The following is a 21,746-nucleotide window of genomic DNA, read 5'->3' on the forward strand; positions in this document are numbered from 1 at the left end:
TGAATCTTTTTAAGGCCTGAAATGGCTCTTGTTATCTGATCTTCCAAATACTTCAGCTTAAACTAATGAACAGATCAAAGTGTCTCCGCTATGCGCTCGAGAATGTAGCTTGCCTTACATATCTTGTTCTGAAAAAATACTCTTCTGATCTGATCTGCAGCGCGGACACCTGTCTGCCGTTAAATGTAGAACATCATTTCCATTTTAAATGTGTAAGAGCGAAATAGGCCTAATGGAAACAACCGCGCGTCATACAGCCCAAATTTCATATTTCTAAAATTATTTCATATCCAATACGAATCTATTGCAAAATACCAGCTTTAGGCCTAAGAACAATTTCTTATTGTTTCTTTGGAGAAAAAGAAAAAAAAAGATCGAACAAATGACCATATGTTTACATCATCTCCAAATGTTTATGCTGTATGGGCCAAATTAATGAAAGTCCAACATGAATGTTATGTAAATATCATTACAATGTATACGTTATATCAATGTGGCACCTGCAGGGTACATTTATCTTCAGCAACAGCCACTCAGATCAGTAGGCTAAATGCGGGGCCACATGGAGCCAATACTTAAAAAAATAAAAAATAAATGCTACTTAAACGCAACAGCAAACGAAATGGCTGTTGTAAAATATCTGCCTTTTGTCTTGTGCAAAGACAAATAGTTAGTAGTTTGAATGTGACTAATAAGATGTTCATTATAAAAACTTGCATGACCTAATATGATTCTTCTCAACTATTTCTTTGTAAACCAGCTAGTCATGATTTACTGTTCCCAGAGAGAAATAAAACTAAAAAATACATAAAAACATGTCAGACTGCAGCTGGTTGAAGACAAGAGGATGAAATGTTTATTTAATTTTTGGGCCACAATGATTGGATTATTTATGGTGTAGCTTGTATTTAATGAGAAGCAGGCACACTCCCTCTTTGCGTGTTCTGTTTTCACTCTGACCATAGTTCGGGTCTATAAAATCAGTGGGCGTGATAAGCATGCATATGCTGCAACCTAGTGGCTGCATCCCCACATTACCACAGTCAATGTCAATGAGTCTTTGATATAAGCACGTAACACGTAAGGTGTAAGGGTATGTAATGATGATAGCTTTTTATAGTTAGTTCGTAGAGTGAATTCTTTCCCTTGAAGGAACAAGAAGTTATTGCTGCTGCTGTCGTCAGAGGTAAGTGGTATGTAAGCTATTAGAGGAAAACATTGAAAGCATCTTGTTGGGCTTTTCCTTATAACAATAAAGACAATACTCAGCGAGGAAAAATTCAACTTAATAGGAATGAATATAAATTTATTTCGACATTTGCTTGGAACTTGCAAACAAAGACTGTCCAATTGCAAACAGGAGGAACACAGTTGTAATCTCCTTTAAAAAAGAAAAAAGAATTGTAGAAAATATGATTCAATTTCACTACACTGCTAAAAGCCAATAAAACATATTTATGTTATTTTCCATGTCAAAGATCTTCCCAAAAAGAGAAAACATATATAGCACAAAGAGTCTTTGAAAAAAAACCAATGTTGAAGTTTATGACACTCAAGACAGAGGAGGAACACAGAGCTAAACATATGTTTCCTAATGGCCTGTAACATTAGTTACTTATGTTTGTCTGTTATGCGTGCACTTTTGTTGATTTATGAGCTTGTTGTACCCGACATTTCAAGAAAACAAATAATGAATATGATGAATAGAAAGTGACTTGAAAGTCCTCTGCTAAATGTGTTAAATATATGCTAGAAATAAGAAATGTGGGTCAGGCTTACCCTAATAGAGCTTATACACATTGAAACAAATATGTGATCTTTATGTGTTCATTAATAGGAAAAAATTAATGAAGATACAAATAACACAGTAGGACCTACTTCTACCCAAAAAATCTGAAGCTGTTGTAATTTTTCACCCCAACTGTTAATGAAATCAAGGTATGATCTGATACTACTCTTGTGATAGTTTGAACAATGTAGAGATCACTTTTAAACATTGTTCTGTGTCCACTAGGAGACAGCAGAGTGACAGGGATGGAAATGTCACCCTAGCATCAATTCTCAGAGCACCTGTAACTTGGAACAGGGAGAAGCTGTGGAATACACGGGGGAGGAATTAGGTTACAAAACATACAGCTTGGGGAGCTATTAACAAAGTGTTCACTACAAGTAAACACCCAGCTACTGGGGACCAAAGAGACATGTTGTAAATGAGTCCGCACATTGATAGCATTATATAAGGAGGAGTCAGCGATTCTGGAGAAGGCTTTTTCACAAAATCAGTTAATTGTTAAAATCAGTGAAAATCTCCTCGCGATCCGCCATCTGTCCATACATGTGTCTGCGCTGAAAAAAATATCCAGTGTTAATGCACAGCCTAGGCTCTGTAAATGTTGCTAGCCATGGTGGCATGTAGCATGATGCTAGCTATGGTGGGCGCACACATGTACGGACAGGTAGCGGATCCTGAAGAGTAACTGATTTGGACAAAAAAGATTGATTTTTACAACAAACATTCTCCAGAATGGCTGACTTTGGGTGGTTTCCATGCACCTTGGGAGCTGGGTTATGTAGATCTAGGTGTATCCTTAATGGGGCTTTAATGTCTGGAGAAATCTAAAAAAAAATGATGATCTTTGCTGCGAGAGATAAGTTACTAGAAGTGATACGGAGTGTGAGTGACCCAGTTGGATGTCTGATCTTTGGTTCGTTTGGCAGAACTGTGGGTGGTGAAGAGGGATTTGAAGATCTCAGACTTCTCCTCCATCTGTTGGACCGACCTCTTGGTGGTGGAGGAGGAGGCTGCTGCAGAGGACTTGGAGTCTTTAGAGGAGCTTGTGGATCCGGAGGGGCCAGCCACATCTAGGTGATAAATGGGAAAAGCAGGTCAAGGACAGAACATGTTTTAGAAAGATGGGAGTAAGACAAATAATGAGGGGAAATTATCTTACTTATGTAGTATATAACACAGGCGTTTTTATCAATCTATATTTTGAGTTGTTGCTTCTGTTTTGATATAGTTTGGTAACTGTATGTATATTTGTTTTCCTATAATAAACAAATGATCTCACTGGAGTGGTGTAGGTTTGCATGTGTGTGTCAAGAGCCAGAGGCCAACTAGGCACCTCCGAAATCAAACTCAACCCATTTGAAAGAGAAATCATACTAGTTTGCATAAGTTGGTTTAAAGTTTAAACCAGCTTATGCAATTTAAACTTTAAACTAACCCCAGCTGTTAAGTGTTCAAGGTCCTCGTTGAAAACATCACTCAATGTCCCAATGATTACTGTATATAAACTACAACATCTTTTCTTTAAATTATTATTATTATCGGACAACATTCAAGATACAAAAGTGCTGCATTTTAAAACAGTTCTCTCCAGAATTACTGCCATGTTGTTTGAAGGTGGGGAGGATTCCTTAACGCCTTGTTTCCACCCAGACATAGACATACTACTATGACATACAATGCTTAGGATGAACAATTAAAAGTCAGCGCACAGCTTAAATCTGTTATGTTAGAAAGCACACACCAAGCTAGAAATCTTGGAGTAGTCATAGATTCAGACTTGAATTTCAAAAAAACACATTAAATCAATTACTAAGTCAGCCTACTACCACCTTAAAAATAGATCAAGAATGAAAGGGCTAATGTCTCATCAGGACTTAGACAAACTTGTCCATGCATTTATTTTTAGTAGACTTGACTACTGTAATAGTAAATTAATTAATTTAATTAATAATAAATTGTTGTTGTCTGTGTGTGTGTGTGTGTGTGTGTGTGTGTGTGTGTGTGTGTGTGTGTGTGTGTGTGTGTGTGTGTGTGTGTGTGTAAACTTGTTATGTATTCTCATTGTACATCTGTGGCCAAAAGTTTTGAGAATGTCGCAAATATTCATTTTCACAAAGTCTGCTGCTTCAGTTTTTATAATGTCAATTTGCATATACTCCAGAATGTAATGAGGAGTGATCAGCTCAACTGCAATTAATTGCAAAGTCCCTCTTTGCCTTGAAAATGAACTTTATCAAAAACTTCAAGGAGAAAGGTTGTTGCCAAACAGGCTCCAGGGCACCCAAGAAAGTCCAGCAAGCGCCAGGACCGTCTCCTAAAGTTGATTCAGCTGCGGGATTGGGCTGCCACCAGCACAGAGCTTGCTCAGGAATGGCAGCAGGTAGGTGAGAGTGCATCTGCACGCACAGTGAGGCAAATACTTTTGGAGGAAGGACTGGTTTCAAGAAGGGCAGCAAAGAAGCCACTTCTCTCCAGAAAAAAACACCAGGGACAGACTGATATTCTGCAAAAGGTACAGGAATTGGACTGCTGAGGACTGGGGTTAAGTCATTTTCTCTGATGAATCCCCTTTCCGATTGTTTGGGGCATCTGGAAAAAATGTTGTTCGGAGAAGACGAGGTGAGCGCTACCATCAGTCCTGTCTCGTGCCAACAGTAAAGCATCCTGAGACCATTCATGTGTGGGGTTGCTTCTCAGTCAAGGGAGTGGGCTCGCTCACAATCTTGCCTAAAAACAAAGCCATGAATAAAGAATGGTACCAGAACGTCCTCCGAGAGCAACTTCTCCCAACCGTCCAAGAGCAGTTTGGTGATGAACAATGCCTTTTCCAGCATGATGGAGCACCTTGCCATAAAGCAAAAGTAATAACTAAATGGCTAGGGGAACAAAACATAAAGATTTTGGGTCCAGGGCCAGGAAACTCCCCAGATCTTAATCCCATTGAGAACTTGTGGTCAATCCTCAAGAGGCGGGTGGACAAACAAGAACCCACAAATTCTGACAAACTCAAAGCATTGATTATGCAAGAATGGACTGCCATCAATCAGGATTTGGTCCAGAAGTTGATTGACAGCATGCCAGGGAGAATTGCAGAGGTCTTGAAAAAGAAGGGTCAACACTGCACATATTGACTTGTTGCATGAACTCAGTTTAATTGTCAATAAAAGCTTTTGATACTTATGAAATGCTTGTAATTATATTTCAGTATACCATAGACACATCTAACGAAAATACCTAAAAACCCTGAAGCAGCAGACCTTTTGAAAATGTTATATTTGTGTCATTCTCAAAACTTTTGGCCACTACTGTATATTGTGTAGTTGTACAAACTCGACGTCATTGTAAAAGAGGGTCACCCCTCAATTGATCTTTCGAGGTTAAATAAAGGAAAATGAATAGTGTCTTTGCAGGCCTTCCTAAAAAATCAATCAGACAGCTTCAGCTAATTCAAAACGCTGCTGCTCGAGTCCTCACTAGGACCGAAAAAGTGGATCACATTACCCCAGTTCTTAGGTCTTTACACTGGCTTCCTGTCACTCAAATAATTGATTTTAAAATATTGATGTTGGTCTATAAAGCCCTAAATGGTTTAGGGCCTAAATACATCGCTGACCTGCTGATCCCTTATGAACCAGTCAGAGCTCTCAGGTCGTCTGGGACTGGGCTATTGACAGTCCCCAGAGTAAGGACTAGACAGGGAGAGGCAGCCTTCAGTTTTAATGCACCCAAGCTCTGGAATAAACTTCCAGGGGACTTGAGGTCCGCTTCAACACTCGGCTCTTTTAAATCAGGTCTGAAGACTTTACTGTTTTTGTTTTAACCTGTAATTTGAATTTTTTATTTATTTTTATTCTTTTTAAATGTTTTAATTATTTTATGTTTATTTGTATTCATGTTTCTCATTCGCTTTATTTTTATTTTTATGTGTGCTCTATACTTGATGTATTTTGTTCTTGCTTCTGTAAAGCACCTTGAATGGCCTTGTGTCCGAAATGTGCTTTAGAAATAAACTTGCCTTGCCTTGCCTTAGACATACTATGCTGAGCACTAATGCATTTTTCAAATATAATAGATTGAACATTTAAGCTTAATTTTGTCTGTAGTTATCAATGAAAGTGTGGTTAGATACCTGACTGGCTGCTTTCATCACCATTTTGTAGTGAGCTTCCTGCTTCTACATCCACTGGTGGAGATTCTGTGTCCTCTGCTGGAACAAAAGAGAGAAACGGACTTGATTTTATGTACAATCAATCAATAAATATATCCATCAATCCATCCATCCATCCATCAGATATATTGGTTTGTAATAATTGTCCTGTTTTGCAATGTTTCATCTAAACAATCGAACAAAAGCACATAGTGCTTCAATCTAAAATAAGCTTTACACAAGCAGGAAAGGAAAAGGCCTTTTTAATTTTTTCATTGAGACTTGAGAATTGAGGTTTTAATCCTAGTGCCATAAATAATGCAAACTGTTTTGCAGCCAACACCCTGCTGGCTTTTGAGGCGAAAGCCCTGTGCTGTTTTGGAGAACTAAACAGGAAACCACGCCAATGCTATCTGAGGACACAACACTGGAAGTCTCTGATCTAAAATTGAGAAACACAGGGACATACTGTGGGACCACTGTACCCTTTTCCAATAGCACTATTTATAGAATTTGCTTTTCTTTGCTTTTCGTGTACAGAGCCAGAAAGTTGACAGGGAGATAAAGAAAACAAATTCATACTTTTGAATTAGTAATTTGTGCCCAGAGATGACATAATTTGTGCTCTCAGTTTAAAACTGGTTTCGGTGTTAGACCACATATTTCAAGCTCTGTTTTCCTGCCCTTTGGCCATCTGTTCAAAGCCACTACTCCAATGAACCAGTACTATAACGCCTGGCAGTTCTATGGCTCCGCGAGGCATACTGTACAATTGACGAAAGGTGAAAATACAGTGGCGGTAGGTAATGCTTTAAAGAAGGTAAAGCTCCTGAGAAGCTAAAATATGCTACAAGGTTGCATAACCAAAATCTAATCAGTTCCAAATTGGACAAATACCCCTCAATGCATTCTCAAAATATTGTGCTCAGAAGATTTGAGGTCAGAGTGATCTTGACCTTTGACCTCCAAAATGTCAAGAGTTCATTCTTGAGTCCAAGTGTAAGTTAATGCCATGCTTCCCTCAAAGCGTCCTTGAGATATACAATTCCATGAGTCTGACCATCAGATCATCTCCTGACTAAAATTATCATGAGATGAGATGTCTTAACCAGGTGGCTTACAGATACGCATCATCAGCTGGTCGTAGCAAAGTGTAAAGATGGCTGCAATTGCTGCAATGGGATGTCACTCGAGTTAAAGGTTTGAAAAATCTCAACTAACTCCTCAACAGGGCATTCAAAACATTATACAAATGAAAGAGTAAAAGTCCTGGCATTCTGTTTGGTTTTGTTTATGTAAATGCCAAACAGATGCGCGATGTATGATGTTCCTACCGGGCTTTACACAAACCTTTTGATTCTGATGGACATGGCACAGACACAGTTTCAGCTGCTTTGCCCTTCTTTGATTTCTAAAAAAAAGGAAAAAGGGAAGGGGAATGTATTAATCACAACATTTAAAAAAAGAAATGGATGTTAAAATGTACCTGTGATTCTGCTTAGATTAAAACTCACCTTAGTTTTGGCTTTAGACCGTCTCTCTTCCATCTTCTCCCTCAGCTTCTCCACCTCCTCCTTAGTGCCATTGAGCACAACAGCATCCCCTGCTTTAAAGGGGTCCCCACACTAAAGCAGAAACACACAGCAGCCCAGGTAAGAGACACCGACTGACTAACACATTCATGAAAGGCAGTTCATAGTTCATACTCACCAAACATCTTAAACACCTGATGGCTAAGAAAAGCAAGGCAAGCATGATGTCGATCTCACTTGTACGACACATAATATAACTAGTCAAATACTATTAAAGGAGCTGTAAGCCGAATGGTTCTTTAGCTAACTTCCTGTCAGTTACTGCATTACGGCTTGGTTCTCCAATTGCACTGTGGCGGACAGAAAGAACCTGCAGAGGGTCATTAACACAGCGCAACGCATCACTGGCAGTCCCCTACCCTCGCTTGAAGACATCGCCAGCAAGCGGTGCCTCAGGAGAGCTAGGGCAATCACTGCAGACCCCTCACACCCAGGACAGCACTTGTTCAATCTACTGCCCTCGGGCAGGAGGTACAGGTGCCTCAACAGCAGGACAAATAGACTAAAAAACAGTTTCTTTCCCTGGGCCATCAGGTCCTTGAATTCATGACGTGTGTGTGTGTGTGTGTGCTATATGCTGGATAAACAAAGTGTATATATTGCTATGTTTCTCCTTTTATTCTTTGCTATTTAATTAATTAACTTATTACTGTTTTCCTTTTTATATATATATATATTATGCACAGGTCGAAGAAGCACTGCAATTTCATTGTATACCTGTTGTGCAATGACAATAAAGATTCTATTCTATTCTACTGCAGTTAGCAGTCCCCTCGCTCGTCCCTACGTCACCACGTTAATGCACTGCGGTCTTCGAGCAGCAAGTTATCTAGCATCATCTCAGATCCATAAGTGTGATAAAACATGATAAAAACCATCAAAACAGACATTGGGAAGGATTTTTACCTGCTCGGCCATTGTATGCGCATAAACATTCACCCATGTGTCGCTCTGGCGTGCACCAGAAGTGAGACCATGAGTGAGACGGGTGCGGACGGGTGTCGGTTTGTAGCGTTCTCTCTCGTGATTGGTTAACATTTCGGGATACTACATAAAGTTTAATTGCTTATTACATGCAGATCCGCTGACTAAGAGATTGGCTTTATGAAACCCGCACATCGTGTAAGTGATTACTGTATGAATAAAGAGCGATTTAACACTTATATTAACATAAATAAACCGCTTACTTCACCTTTAATATGTTTACCACATCAGAGCATATCGATTTATTTCAAATGTTTTCTATCTACTAGTGAGTGAAACAAGGTTCCAATGCAGGCTTATTTATTTGTGTTATGGGGAATGCACTACTGATCTTATTATGTCTGGTAATGTTTTTTGAGTATTCGATACATTCTGCTAAGCTACTTATTTACACAATTTCACTGAGATGGACATGTAATGTGGTGACTGGTGAGAGCTCTTCCCCTGTTCCCTACCTCAAAACATTATACAAATACATATGGGCTAGTCAAGTGAAGCTGATATAAAGATGTAGTGTATTTATCTGAAAATATTAAAGCAATCCCTTAAAAAAATACATCATCCAGATACATGAACAGAACATTCAAATGTGTAAGTCTCTATTCAAAAGAAAACGCATCAACTCATCACATGAATGACGTGTGACCAAAAACCAAGACCAACAAGGTGCAGGTGCACAACAGGTAAGGAAATGTAGTCCCACTTTGACTTGCAAAGCGATGCCTGGTTCAGCCAGCTTAATGAAAATGTTAATACTTGTGTGTGAGGTAACTGTGGCTAGGATAAGTGGGCTGAAATGGCAAATAGTAAAATAAGTCAAGAAATGTACACACAGGACACTCACATTCATCTTTTTCTGTAAGACAAATTATTTACATAAACATACAGTCCATTGTGCTGAACACTTTAATCAACACTAATACGAAAGATCAACATCCAACCACTTCCCCGCTCAGTTTTTTTGCTTGCAAGTCACATTTGGTCGAATCTTTCAAGCATTACAACATTTTGACTTTAAAGTCTCATGAACAAAAAACAATGATGAGGATGTTTAGTGAAAAAATATTGGCAACTCTAGAACATTTTGTTTCAAAGGTGCAGCCGCTCTGCATGAAACCCACTGGGAAAAGCCCTCTCAACTAAAAAATCATTAGGGGAGAACGGGGTAAGTAGGCACACTTTTTACTCTAGTGAGAATTGCTCATCACCTAAAAATCTTTCGATAGTCATTCCAACAATAAATTGAAGCTTAAGGTGTTGGCTTGAAATGTGTACCCCTCACTTTTTCTATCTTATTGTAATAAAGAAGAAATTAATCATCAAAGACACCCTTACACATTGTGACAACCAACCCCATCAAGGGGTTGGTTGTCACACACTATGGGGTTGTTTGTCACAATGTTATCTTAATGGGAATAATCTTAAAAAGAAGGAAAGAAAGTATAACTAAAATTGAAAATGTAATTGCATTGTCAAGTTGACAAATAGGCCTACATAATTTACTGTAGCCTTGGCAGCTGGTCTAGTTTGGGATGCACTGGGTTGTTTTGATTTTGTTGCCCTTTTTTCTTTTGCATGCTAGCTGCCTTTTCCTGCTCTATTCTTTCCTTCTCTGGGGTGTCAGTGAGGATACAGCTTGACAATTTATTTCGTTATTGTGTTCCTTTTCTGGCTGTAGCCTTTGGATAACATGTGACAACCAACCCCCCCAAAAATGTGACGACCAACCCCAACTTGAATTTTTTGCTAGCATCAATGCCAACAACCATCTGACAACTAATTAGCTTGCTAACCACAATCTAAACTATAGTTTACCCTTCACACTTTTTATGGGTAACAAGTGTTTTGTTATAAACCCATTGTGTAAAAGCCTAGAAGAAAAATACTGAGGAGCTAAATATTTTCAATTTGACATGAAACACACAAACAGTCCTCTCACCTCAAATTCATCAGTCTAACTCCAAGGAAGACTATGTAGGTGACATCTGATCCCAATTCTGGATATTTACATACCAAAATTTCACAGACAGCGCCTTCTGGTTCCGAGATATAACGATTGTGACAACCAACCCGTGTGACAAAGTACCCCATTCTCCCCTACACATCATTGCATTTCTAAATGGACACACTATCGCAATAAAGGATCTCAAAAACCACTAATCCATAAATGACGTGCCACTTTAATATCACACTGAGATAAGCAGCAGGACTGTTCCAGAACAAGGGGAAACACACCCATATACAAAACACAAATATTAAACCTCTGAGTAACCGGCAGGATATCTATTGTGTTGCCTCGCTGCATGCTCATTGGGTGTGAACTGCGGCCATGTGCTCTGTTCAACACAAGAGGGGATAATCTCAGAAGCTGACCAAGCAGCAAACAAACTCTGTGCTCCGCTGCTCTGAAGTCAGTCACTCTGCGCTCGCCATTTACCACACATGACACACAGGCCGCTGGTGAGATGAATACCTTATCATCAAGTCTGTGAACAAGTCATCAGGAATCCTACTCTAGCGCTAAACCTGCCAAATGACAGGCAACAAGACAGACAGACAGACAGATAGCACCCAGTAAAGAGACAATGTGGATTATTCAATTGTGTGCACCTCGAACTGGGGCAGATGCACTGGTATTAAAGGCCATTTGAGAGAAAAAAGAAAAAGAAAGGAACCGGAGGTAAAGAGGTTTTGAGAACAAATAATGGGAAGCAAAGGGACAAAAAATAAAGATGCCACACACCTGCGGGTAGGAAACTGTATGGGGGAGGAGAGTGGAAAAAAACCCACGGCAGAGACAGTGCACGTGTGTGAGGGAGTTGTTCCTATGTGTCAGGTGTGTGTGTGATGTTACTGCTGGTAACCAGGCAGGGACAGACCTCGTCTCGTGGGGATGTGGAGGGGGGAGCGACGCAAACAGCAAAGAATACAACTGGAGAGGGAGAGAGAAATAGAGAGAGAGAGAGAGAGAGAGAGAGAGAGAGAGAGAGAGAAAAAAAAAGCAACGCACTCTGTCTCGCTCCGACAGGGTCTCAAGCTCAGAGAGCAGGAACACACAGCCAGCGCGGGTCACTCGATGCCAGAACAAACAACAGCGCAAGCCTGATAACAACATTCAGCTCAAAGATATAACAGAAATTGCTCCTCCTGCTGTTTTTTTCTTCGCATCGGTGCCCATAATGGCGCCACTGGAAATGACTTGTGCCCTCTGCCGACTCTGAATGGATTTTAGCAACGAGCTCAGAATATCGGTCAAGGAAACGAGGATCAAAACAGGCACCGATGTCTGATGTTTTACTTCCTCCACATCGGGCCTACAGACTGAACTGCCTCGAAGGTAACTAGCCGACTCACTATCTATCTGCATACTGTATCCGCGGGTGTGTGTGTGTGTGTGTGTGTGTGTGCGCGTGTGTTGCATTGACAGAAGCTTAGATGTTTGATCTAGAGAGCACATAAACAAAGAATATATATAAATCACAAAATGAACGTTAAAAATATAAAAATATTACCTAAAGCAAAACACCTTAAGGCTTCTGACTGTGAAAATACCAATACTTTCAAACTATGACAGCAATCAACCAGCAAGCCATCCCTTATGTACATGGCCATAGTTGTATTTTCCATCAGTTTTAGTGTTTCTTGGAAGGTGCGTGCGTATGAGTGTTTGCGTGTGACATAAGATTAGAATTGCACACATTTCCATGGGAGCTCCCCTATGAATATCTGTATCTGTGGAGCAACAGGGCTTTAACGGCAGGGGGATTTACCTGAGGAGGCTTCATTAGAATGGGAACAGGACATGATGCTGTGCCGATCAGTTTAAAAGGGGTATACGGTCATTTTTTTTTTCGCTCTAAAATCTTCTAGTTTGCTCAATAAAGGACATGTCATGCACTGACCAAACAGCTCACCGATTCAACTATACCCTGCAACTATTCAAAACATATTCCATAGTATTAAGTCAAATGAGTAGAAATAAGCAAAAAGAAGACATTCACAAGTGTTCTAATGAATGCAAGCTGTGATCGATGGCATCGATTGGAAAAACTCCCAAACATCCCTTTAATAAAACTAAAATGAAAGAAATCTTCGGTGGGGGAAAAAATAGAAACATATTATAAATGAATGAATGAATGAATGAATGAATGAATGAATACAGAGAGAAAGATTCCCTTGCATCCCAGAAATTATCCTTTGGGCAAAAGAAAAACATGAAAATGTGTCATGCCAGAGAGGACTGTTTATTTTTTTTATTATCAGTCATTTATTTTCAGTCATTTCAGCACTAGTTTAAATTCACGTTCTTCGCAGGAATAAAAACTATTATGATTAAAAAAGATAAACAGGCAGAATTACTTCATGAATGCTACTTTTATACATTGTGTTTCAGCAAGATGAACGACTGAGTTCCCGGTTAGGCGTCAGATCTCTGTTAGCATTTATTCAGTAGCTGACACAGGTCTTGAGCTATTAGTGCTAACCTACTTATTTAACCCTATTTAATATCCCTCTGGGGTACAGGACCCTACTGCAAATAACCTAAATGTCTTCCTTTGCAGGAGTTTTTTCTGTGCTTGTGCCTTCTCTTTACGGGGAAGCAGGGCTATTATGCGCCAGCTTGAATGGACAAAACGCAGCTTCCTGTTGTGCCTGGGGATAAGTGTTCTTATCTGTTCAGTCATCTACTTGAGGGCAAGGATGCCAGCACAGCCCAAGCCCCAAGAGCCTCCAAGATGCAGGACCTTCTGCACTGAATGCAAAGCTCTTCTGCCCGTCTTGGAGGAAGGATTAGAATGGTACCGCAGAGACTGCCAGGTATGATTTATACACATATATATTGCATTTATAAACAGTGCAGTGGGCCTAAAGTCATCACAAATGAAAGTATAATTATCCAAGCAATGTAATTGCATTAATTCTGGATTCAATTTCAGCCACATATTTGTGTATTGTGTTTGAAGGCTGGGGATCACAAACCAGATTTTGTGGTGGTTATATGCTGATTACGTATGTATAAATAAGATATTACAAGAATGAATCAACAAGCCAAACAAGAAATGTACCAGATACGTAAGCTTACACTGGGGTTTCTGACCAGCCTCAAGACCTATGCCCAAAACTGTGAGTGATTCCACTAAAAGAAAATGTTACAAGGCTTTCCATGTTTTCATAAAAAAAAAAATTCTGTCTGCAGGTGGAAACCTATATCCTGAAAAGCCGCATGCAGTGTTCGGCTTTGACCAGAGAGCTACACTTCATCACAAGACCTCTGAGCCTTGAGGAGGAGGACTACCCTTTAGCGTTCATTTTGACTATCCACAAGGAGCTGGAGCTTTTTGTGCGCCTGTTGCGGGCCATTTACATGCCACAGAATGTCTACTGCGTTCATGTGGACGCCAAGGCTCCGTGGGAGTACCGGGCAGCTGTACGCAAGATAGTGAGCTGCTTTCAAAATGTCTTTCTCTCCAGCCGCAGCGAGACAGTGACTTACGCTGGGTTTTCACGCCTGCAGGCAGATTTGAACTGCATGAAGGATCTGTCAAAGTCCAAGATAGGCTGGAAGAAGGTGGTGAATTTGTGTGGACAGGACTTCCCCATCAAGAGTAACCTGGAACTGGTGCAGTACATGCAGGGAAAACAGTGGAGGGACAGAAACATGACGCCCGGGGTCAAGCAGCCGCCGGCAATGAGCCACAGGACACAGCTCCAGCACAGGGAAGTAATGGGCTCACACGTAGCACAGAAAGGGCTGGGGCTGAAGAAAGGTCCTCCTCCACATGATCTGCAGGTGTATTTCGGAACGGCCTACTACGCTCTCACGAGGGCCTTTGTTGACTATGTTCTCCTAAGCCCAATAGCCCACGACCTCTTGGAGTGGTCCGAAGACACGTTCAGTCCAGACGAGCACTACTGGGTGACACTCAACCACATCAAAGGTGAACTGCCAGATACAAGTGGGCACCCAGGCACGCAGCTACAAAACAGCCTATTTGATCGTTAAACTCTTTACACGGTTTCATTGGCTATGAATTATTAGTTTTTTAATGATTCTTTTTTAAACTTTATAAGGCTTTATTCTTATTTGGAAAACTGCAGCCAAAAGGTGGAGTCAGTGATTCTGGAGAAGGCTTTTTGTCAAAATTAAAAAATTTGAAAATTTCTCCAAAACCAGTGAATATCTCTTCATGATCCACTACCTGTCAGTACTGTGTGTGCGCTGCAAAACAAATCTGGTGTTGAAACACAGCCTAGGCTCTGTAAACTGGTATTTAAACAAAGGGTATTTCAACAAAGTGGGGCCAGCGTATCTAGTAACATGCCTATTTATAGAGCATAGGTGTATATTAACACTGGATTTGTTTTCAGGGCATTGCGTTTGTCGATTGCACATCTAGTTAACTTCCCCACATCTTAATTAGAGCGCTACACAGCTGCTTCCCTAACCGTTTCTAAGAGAAGCATCCGGAAACCGTCTCCTACGCAGTCCCGAACAGAGCTAAAAAAAAATATTTTAAATTCAATTTGGTCAGATGATAATGATTCATTTTGTCTCTTGTTGTGTGTAAAGACGCTCCAGGCAGCCATGTTAATGGAGGTTGGGCAGGAGAAATCCGGGCAATCAAGTGGAAGGATCAAGAGGGATGGGCACACAACGGCTGTGAAGGTACAGTACAGAAGTGTATGTGTATGTCTAGAAGAAAATTTCAACAATAAAGGGTAATGTTCTGTTGATTAATGTAGAGGATCGGAGTATGCAGTATGGTCCATCTTAAATGTTACAAGCCCTGCTTAACTGTGTATTGTTAATGCTTGATACCGTGGAAACAAATGATCACTAATCCTTTTATGAAATATCTTAAGTAAACTTCTGTGGCCAAACTCACTACAACAAATGCAAATGAGTACTAAATATTTTTTTCTTCTTCTTAACATTAGCCTACCTCTGTTGGTCCTATGACTTTCATTTGTTCCCCTTATTCCTTATCTTGTGTTTGGCTTTTTGACTCCAGACAGGTTTACAGGAAAAATTTCGGGTTTAGCCACCTTAAGATTTACTCAACAACAGTTGATAAGAAAACTCATACAGGTTTATGAGATACTGTATGATAAACTGTTTAGTCTGTGTTTTATGACCTCTAACAGTCAGCAAGTATTTCCATGCAACAATAAAATGCACAAATCCAATCATCCAAAATCACAGCAGTAGGACACAAACCTACCAATAACACAAACAGCAAAAGGTTTGAATTCACAATCCGTGGCAAAACAGTATCAGGCCTTGGAACTTACAGACCACATTTCTTGTTGTCATTTTCCAGGGCGATACGTACGAGACATCTGTATCTATGGAGTGAAAGACCTGCAATGGATCATCAACACAAACAGCATGTTTGCCAATAAGTTTGAGAGTAAAACCTTTCCAGAGGCACTGGACTGCCTGGAGCAGTGGCACAGAAACAAGGTGTTGAACCAGGCAACTGTAACTATAGAGCCATCATGGCTGCTGGCCACAACGGTCCACTCAAACAGCAGCAACTTCAACAGCAGTGCTGGAACATGATCGCTGTTGATAGCCTCAACAAAAGTGGAGCTATGTGCAGTTCAAATTATTTGCACTCTTTTAGTGGCTGTGAATTTTAATAATGTGAGTAGGAAAAAATTAAATGATAAAGGCAAGATGGTACACTGTGCACTTCCAGACTATGTATCAGGGCTACTGTACACAGATGTATTTATCTATTTATGAAACTGTAAGAATGCTGTTCTATTTGAAAATGTGAAGATACTGTATATGCCAGGGGTCACCAACACAGTGCCCGCGGGCACCAGGTAACCCACAAGGACCATATGAGGTGCCCGCAGGCCTGTTCTAAAAATAGCATAAGAATCTGTTTCCCATCTTTTTTAAGTCATTGTTGATAATCATTGTGAGAAATCATTAACCTGATCAGTGTCTTCACATAGATGAATATCATTAATCATTAATAATAATATATAACTAAAGGCAAACTGAGCAAATTTGTTATTTCAGGAGAGTGTATCAAACTGGGTGCCCTTCATATGACTCAGTACCCATGAAGTAGCCCTCAGGTTCAAAAAGGTTGGTGACCCCTGTATGCCATGGGACTATGATACCACTGACTAATGTTGAACTCGTATAATGTTTACTCTGTCCAGCATCATTTGAGTTTAGGACACAAGCATAGAGCTGAGGCTTAGTGAAATGAAAAGTACAGGTACTTGCTTTCTTTTTCCTAAAAACTTTTAAATCCTTTCCTAAGTTATTTGTCATTTGGTTGGGTTATCTATCTAGTAAGTTAAGGTCAACAAATCCCGGCACTTTAGCAGACTGCATACATTTTTTGGTGTTGTTAATTACCATGCCCACCCAAACATATAATTATATTTAGGCTTTCTTTTACTGTAAAGCACTTCTAGTAGTCAGTTTTAGTTACAGTTTACTGGAATAAATGCATGTATAAGTGGTTCTTTGAATGTGAGGAAAGATAAACACTGGTCAAAAAAACAAATAACCATGGTTGATTTCTGCTTTATCAGTTATTTTGTGGTCATCATTACTTAGAAATGTGAAGTCAAATGCCTGTATTCTCACATGCTTATCAAAATTGATAAAAACGGTTTACTCTACACTATGGCAGCGTAATGTGAGGTTAAGTAAGTAGAAGGCAATGTCCGCCTAAATGTCAGTGGCTATAAATGTGAGGGAAAATGTGTATTGGGTTGATAAAACAATGTAAGACAGATGGGATTCATTTCTCACAAGAACCTTTTCTTATGGCCAAGATGCTTCAACTACTTCCACAGAAACAAGTCCCGGCAGTGACTGGAAATCCCCTACTATGTCAAAATAGCCTGTCCATTAGGAATTCATCTCGGCAATAGCTTTTAATTTCCATAAAAGCAAATTTAAAAAATGGTTCATGCTTTGGTGAGATTCCAATGTGGCCCAATTCAAGTCATTGTCAGTAAGGGTTTTGGCACTTAATATTTAAGAAGATAAATCCCTATTCTTGATAAAATTAAATTGAGAAAAATACTCAAAATATGTAATGTTTAAGGTTAGCTGTGTATGTGACCACATTTTCGATTTGAACAATACAAGACAAACTGAGCTATTCATCCATCAACCGTAACTAACAGGAAGATTGGTCTTGTACACACATTTTCTTTTCAAGTTAGACACATTTTCTTTTCTTTTTAATATATTCAACTATTGTACACTATTTCAAGAAGTCAAAATTCCCCCATGGGAACTTAAAGAAAAAATATAACACTTTTTAACACACATCCCCCCTCGCCCGAGCAACTGGTGCATCTGAAACCATGCCAACGTGCCAACTGCTAGTATGCGTTATCTACATTGATATCAAGAATGCATATTTACCAAGCATTAGCAGTGAGAGCTCTCTGTGTTTGTGAATCAAATAAAGCATGGTCGGTGCCAAACATTTAGAGGTTGGTAATGTAGAGCAGTTTATTAAGGAAATATGTAAAATCCATTAGGAAAATGGATACAGATTTTTACTGTTGGTAAAAATCATTCTTCCAACAAAGACTGTTAAAGTAGAGTGACTTGGGAATATGATGAAATAGAGCTCACCTTGTGGCAGATTTCTGTCTTGACCTCCTTCATGGCCCTCTCAGAAAAGACACAGCCGCAGGTCTGCAGGTAACAGAATCTGAAAATGGATATATTGGTGAATAGAATATACAGTTACATACATATTCTTTAACCTTTTCGGCGCTTTCCTACACAAAGTGAACCGACAATACCCATAAAATGTTTGTATAAGATGTATTGCAGGTGACAGCGGAGTATCTGTATGTCAAATGTTTTTGCTAAATATATCAAAACATATAAAGAATGTAATAAAAATGGGAACTTGCCAAAAGTTTAGTACGTCTCACCTAATGAGTAAATAAGAACTAGAATACAGTAAACGTGATGCACCAACGTGCTCTTTCTATTGAATGGAGAACTTTTAACAAAATAAAGTATAATACTTGACACAGTGACACACCAGCCTATGTATACACAGTTTGTGTACTTGTTGTCTGTTACCTGTGTTTGCCATTTGCCTCCAACCCGACAACTGGGCAAATGAACAGACCGCAATTCATGTCCTCGTATTTGTCTCCTTTAGCATTTCTGCTCTCGCCCTCCCATGCTGGGTTGTCAACAAAGTTCAGTTCCTTTATATCCTGCAGAGAGAGAGAGAGTACATGGATAAACAGAAATCCATAATCAGAAATAGGTTTATTGATCTCCAGGGGGGAAATTCGGTTAGTAACAGTTGCTCCAATTTTAGAATAGAAATATATGTAGAAAAAGAAAATAAGTATCTAAATGGTAAAAAACATATGCTTTGCTTTATACTACAATATATACTGTAGGCCTAAAGATAATAACAAGTCTATAAGTATGTACATCATACTACAAGTAACACAATGTAAGCAATGAATACAAATGTGGATAGATGGAATATAGAATATATACAAATATTTACATCAGCAATTGATAAACATGTATGTACACCTATTTTATTTAAAATGTACAATATCAATAATGCTGTAACAGCAATGTAACGCTGCACTAATAATTCCATGTCTAGTCTAATGAACCAGAGTGTTGCTTGCTGTGGTGGTCCGTGGGGCATCATGTGTATGTGTGCAAAGTAGCAATACCGACTTTAATACCGACAAGAATTATTGTTCGTCTCATTTTTCAAAGAACATGTATTATCTTGGAATGTGTTAGCTCTAAACAGGATGTTAGTCAGACGCTGGGTTTTTCCATGTTGCTCAGGGCTCAGTGCTTTCCCTCTGTGCACATACATCCGCTGACTGTGATCTTTTGACCTTTATAGCGCAAAGGTCAAATTTGCTAACAGAAACAGATATACAGGAACAGAGAATAACCACAAGATATTTCCAGTTAGGTCTGTTGCTATGAGATACACACTTCCACACAATTCACATGTATCTTATCATCCAGATCTGATACACACGAACAACTGGTTTCAAACCTGAAAGCTACTCTGTCTTGTTCTTGGGCTTCCAACTAAAAGGATCGGGTTTTTAACAAACATCTAGGGGGAAATGTCTGTGTTTTTTAAAACAATAGTAGACAACTACATTTCACATACCTTGATCCCACGGATGTGAGCTACAGTGTCAACATTGGGCCTTTCAGCAGTTTTATCCAGAAGGTATTCGATAACAGCATCTTTGTTAAAGAGCCTGAAACATAACAGGAACCGGACCGTTAGAACATACTGTGCTGTAATCAGAATAAATTACAGTCAGTAGAATTTTTAAATCATCATTAATATTAGTATTGCTAGTGAAACAACACAATAGTTAGGAATACAGTAATTATCTGTCTATCTCTATTTAACAAATATAAATAAATAAAAATGCATTGGTCTGTGCCAATTACACACTATGTAGCCTATCGGTTCCCCATCCTCAGACCATTTATACCACGAAAGCTACAGATAAACAGAAAACCCAACGCTCACCTTCCCAGTTCACAGGATACAATGGGGCGTCTGAGTCTCTCCTGGCTCAGGGCACAGTATTTCCATTTGGCGGCCAACTCTGCATATCTATCGACCTGGACACACGAACAGGTAGGTGAGGGAACAGAACACACGAATTATGATAATAAATTAGTTCAACGGAGTAGCTAACTGTTTTTTTGTTTGTTTGCTAACGCTATCTGTTGAGTTACGCAACATATGTGTACATAACACCTTAGAATAACTATTCGGTAAGTAGCTACTATATCGTTACAAGTAAATAACGTACCTTAAGTACTAGAATGTCACCTAAACGTCTACTACACAAATAACCGAAAGCAACCAGTGACTGTTGTTGTTAGCATGTTAGCTGGCAAGAAGTTAGCATTAGCAATCTACAACATCGCTACCAGGAATGGATTCTAAAAGTAAGAAAAAATCAAACCTTCACGACTTTTTTGGGACCTTTCACCAACTCGTGTCTTTTGGGAATAGTACCCCCGTCGCATCCCATCTCGAAAGCTGAGTAGTAAAGCTTAAATTGCCAAGTTGACCAACTGTGGTGAAAGCTACTAGCAGGCAGGAAGTTAACTGTTGTAAACAAACAACGAGAGATCTCGCGCGATGTGCGATTAATTCTACATCGCCTTCTAGTGGCTGAATGTACGCCACTTTCAGAAAATCTCCAGTGGTGTATTTCTTAGCCTCAGCCACAGTGTGGAAGCATCACTCCAAATATCAGTTTAGTAGTTTCTGTTCAGCCCAGCAGCCCAGGTAAGGTCCGCAAATAGTTTTCCATAAAAATAACAACAATGTCCATTATGACAAAAGGTTTTTGAATGGGCATACTAATTAACAAGAAGAATATTTTTTCATTAATGAAATGTTATGTTTAACAAGTGTTTTTATCAGGTTTTTATTGGTTCTTCAAACACTTTACACTGTTGTAGCCATGCACATAAACAACGTCCCACAGATGACTTCACTCTGCCCATCAATCTATTAGGCAGCGTTCAGTCAGTCAGCCATTATACCCAGAACTAGTAAGTGACATTAGTCTGGCTTTCAGGCCCTTTGTCAGAGTGGTCTAAAGATGAAAGTTTCCTTGGAAGATAGTTCAATGAGTGCTAATGAGATCTGTTTCCTGTGCCTTGCAGCCTGCAGATTAGTTTACTATCGACAGTGCTGTCCAAGAGCAACCATTAGTTTGGGGAATACCTCAGCGGAGACATCTCTGGCGGCATGACCGATAATCTGTGTTGAAAACAAGACTGGATAAAAACACAGCGTTGGACTTCATTTTGGCTGAGGAAAAAAAGCTGTTCACCTCTTAACCCTCACAGCACACAAGCAGCAGCTGCTGTGCTTCCCTAAAATATAGCAACAATTTACATAAAACAAGCTAAACCAAAAAAATCTCCATTTTGCCTGTTGGTTCGATTGGCCTTCCTGTAATTTCCTAAATTGTGTTACGTGTCTTATTGAATTTCCCCCCTCTCTCACACAGAGCTAAATGTTTAGTATGGATTTTCATTAGAGGCAATGGAGTGAAAGCTCTGTTAGCAAACTATCTTTGAGAGAGAGGAGCGCCCTAGGCTGATGAGTGCAAACCAACACCTCAGGAACACACAATGCACAATGGCCACTGGACAAAGGGTGACTAGAACAATGCTCTTCTATCCGTG

At 39.6% G+C, this 21,746-nt stretch overlaps 2 protein-coding genes across 5 annotated transcripts; one reads left to right on the forward strand and one right to left on the reverse strand.

The window, feature by feature from the left end:
• Nucleotides 1-1,289: 1,289 nt before the first annotated feature.
• rtf2 (replication termination factor 2) lies at nucleotides 1,290-20,648 on the reverse strand. Of its 4 annotated transcripts, none has more exons than XM_080025367.1 (9): nucleotides 20,507-20,648; nucleotides 20,062-20,156; nucleotides 19,687-19,780; nucleotides 18,603-18,742; nucleotides 18,141-18,219; nucleotides 7,454-7,564; nucleotides 7,290-7,350; nucleotides 5,943-5,996; nucleotides 1,290-2,862 (listed from the first exon to the last, which is right to left on the reverse strand). In XM_080025367.1, exons 1-9 carry the CDS (start codon nucleotides 20,573-20,575, stop codon nucleotides 2,657-2,659), a joined length of 909 nt encoding a protein of 302 aa, XP_079881493.1. In that variant the 5' UTR covers nucleotides 20,576-20,648; the 3' UTR covers nucleotides 1,290-2,656. The 4 variants fall into 4 exon arrangements, with proteins under 4 accessions (XP_079881493.1, XP_079881491.1, XP_079881492.1 ...); XM_080025365.1 differs by having other exon boundaries at nucleotides 5,922-5,996; XM_080025366.1 differs by having other exon boundaries at nucleotides 5,943-5,999.
• Nucleotides 11,683-16,079, forward strand: gcnt7 (glucosaminyl (N-acetyl) transferase family member 7; the record flags this gene model as incomplete). The annotated part of the gene is made up of 5 exons (XM_080025780.1): nucleotides 11,683-11,852; nucleotides 13,078-13,333; nucleotides 13,713-14,454; nucleotides 15,087-15,182; nucleotides 15,838-16,079. The coding sequence occupies exons 2-5, from the start codon at nucleotides 13,127-13,129 to the stop codon at nucleotides 16,077-16,079; spliced, it is 1,287 nt and encodes a 428-aa protein (XP_079881906.1). The 5' UTR covers nucleotides 11,683-11,852; nucleotides 13,078-13,126.
• Nucleotides 20,649-21,746: the final 1,098 nt, after the last annotated feature.

This window comes from Ammodytes marinus (genome assembly GCF_949987685.1).
Source record: "Ammodytes marinus genome assembly, chromosome: 4".
NCBI lineage: Eukaryota > Metazoa > Chordata > Actinopteri > Uranoscopiformes > Ammodytidae > Ammodytes > Ammodytes marinus.

What these genes read in the sequence shown, in the direction of transcription:
- rtf2 (XM_080025364.1), bottom strand. Translation starts at nt 20,575, where the DNA reads ATGGGATGCGACGGGGGTACTATTCCCAAAAGACACGAGTTGGTGAAA. An exon ending in AGACAGAAATCTGCCACAAG is followed by an intron (nt 7,565 to 18,140) that starts GTGAGCTCTATT and finishes TTTCTGCTTTAG; the next exon opens with TGTGGGGACCCCTTTAAAGC. An exon ending in ATGTCCATCAGAATCAAAAG is followed by an intron (nt 6,000 to 7,289) that starts GTTTGTGTAAAG and finishes CTTTTGTTCCAG; the next exon opens with CAGAGGACACAGAATCTCCA.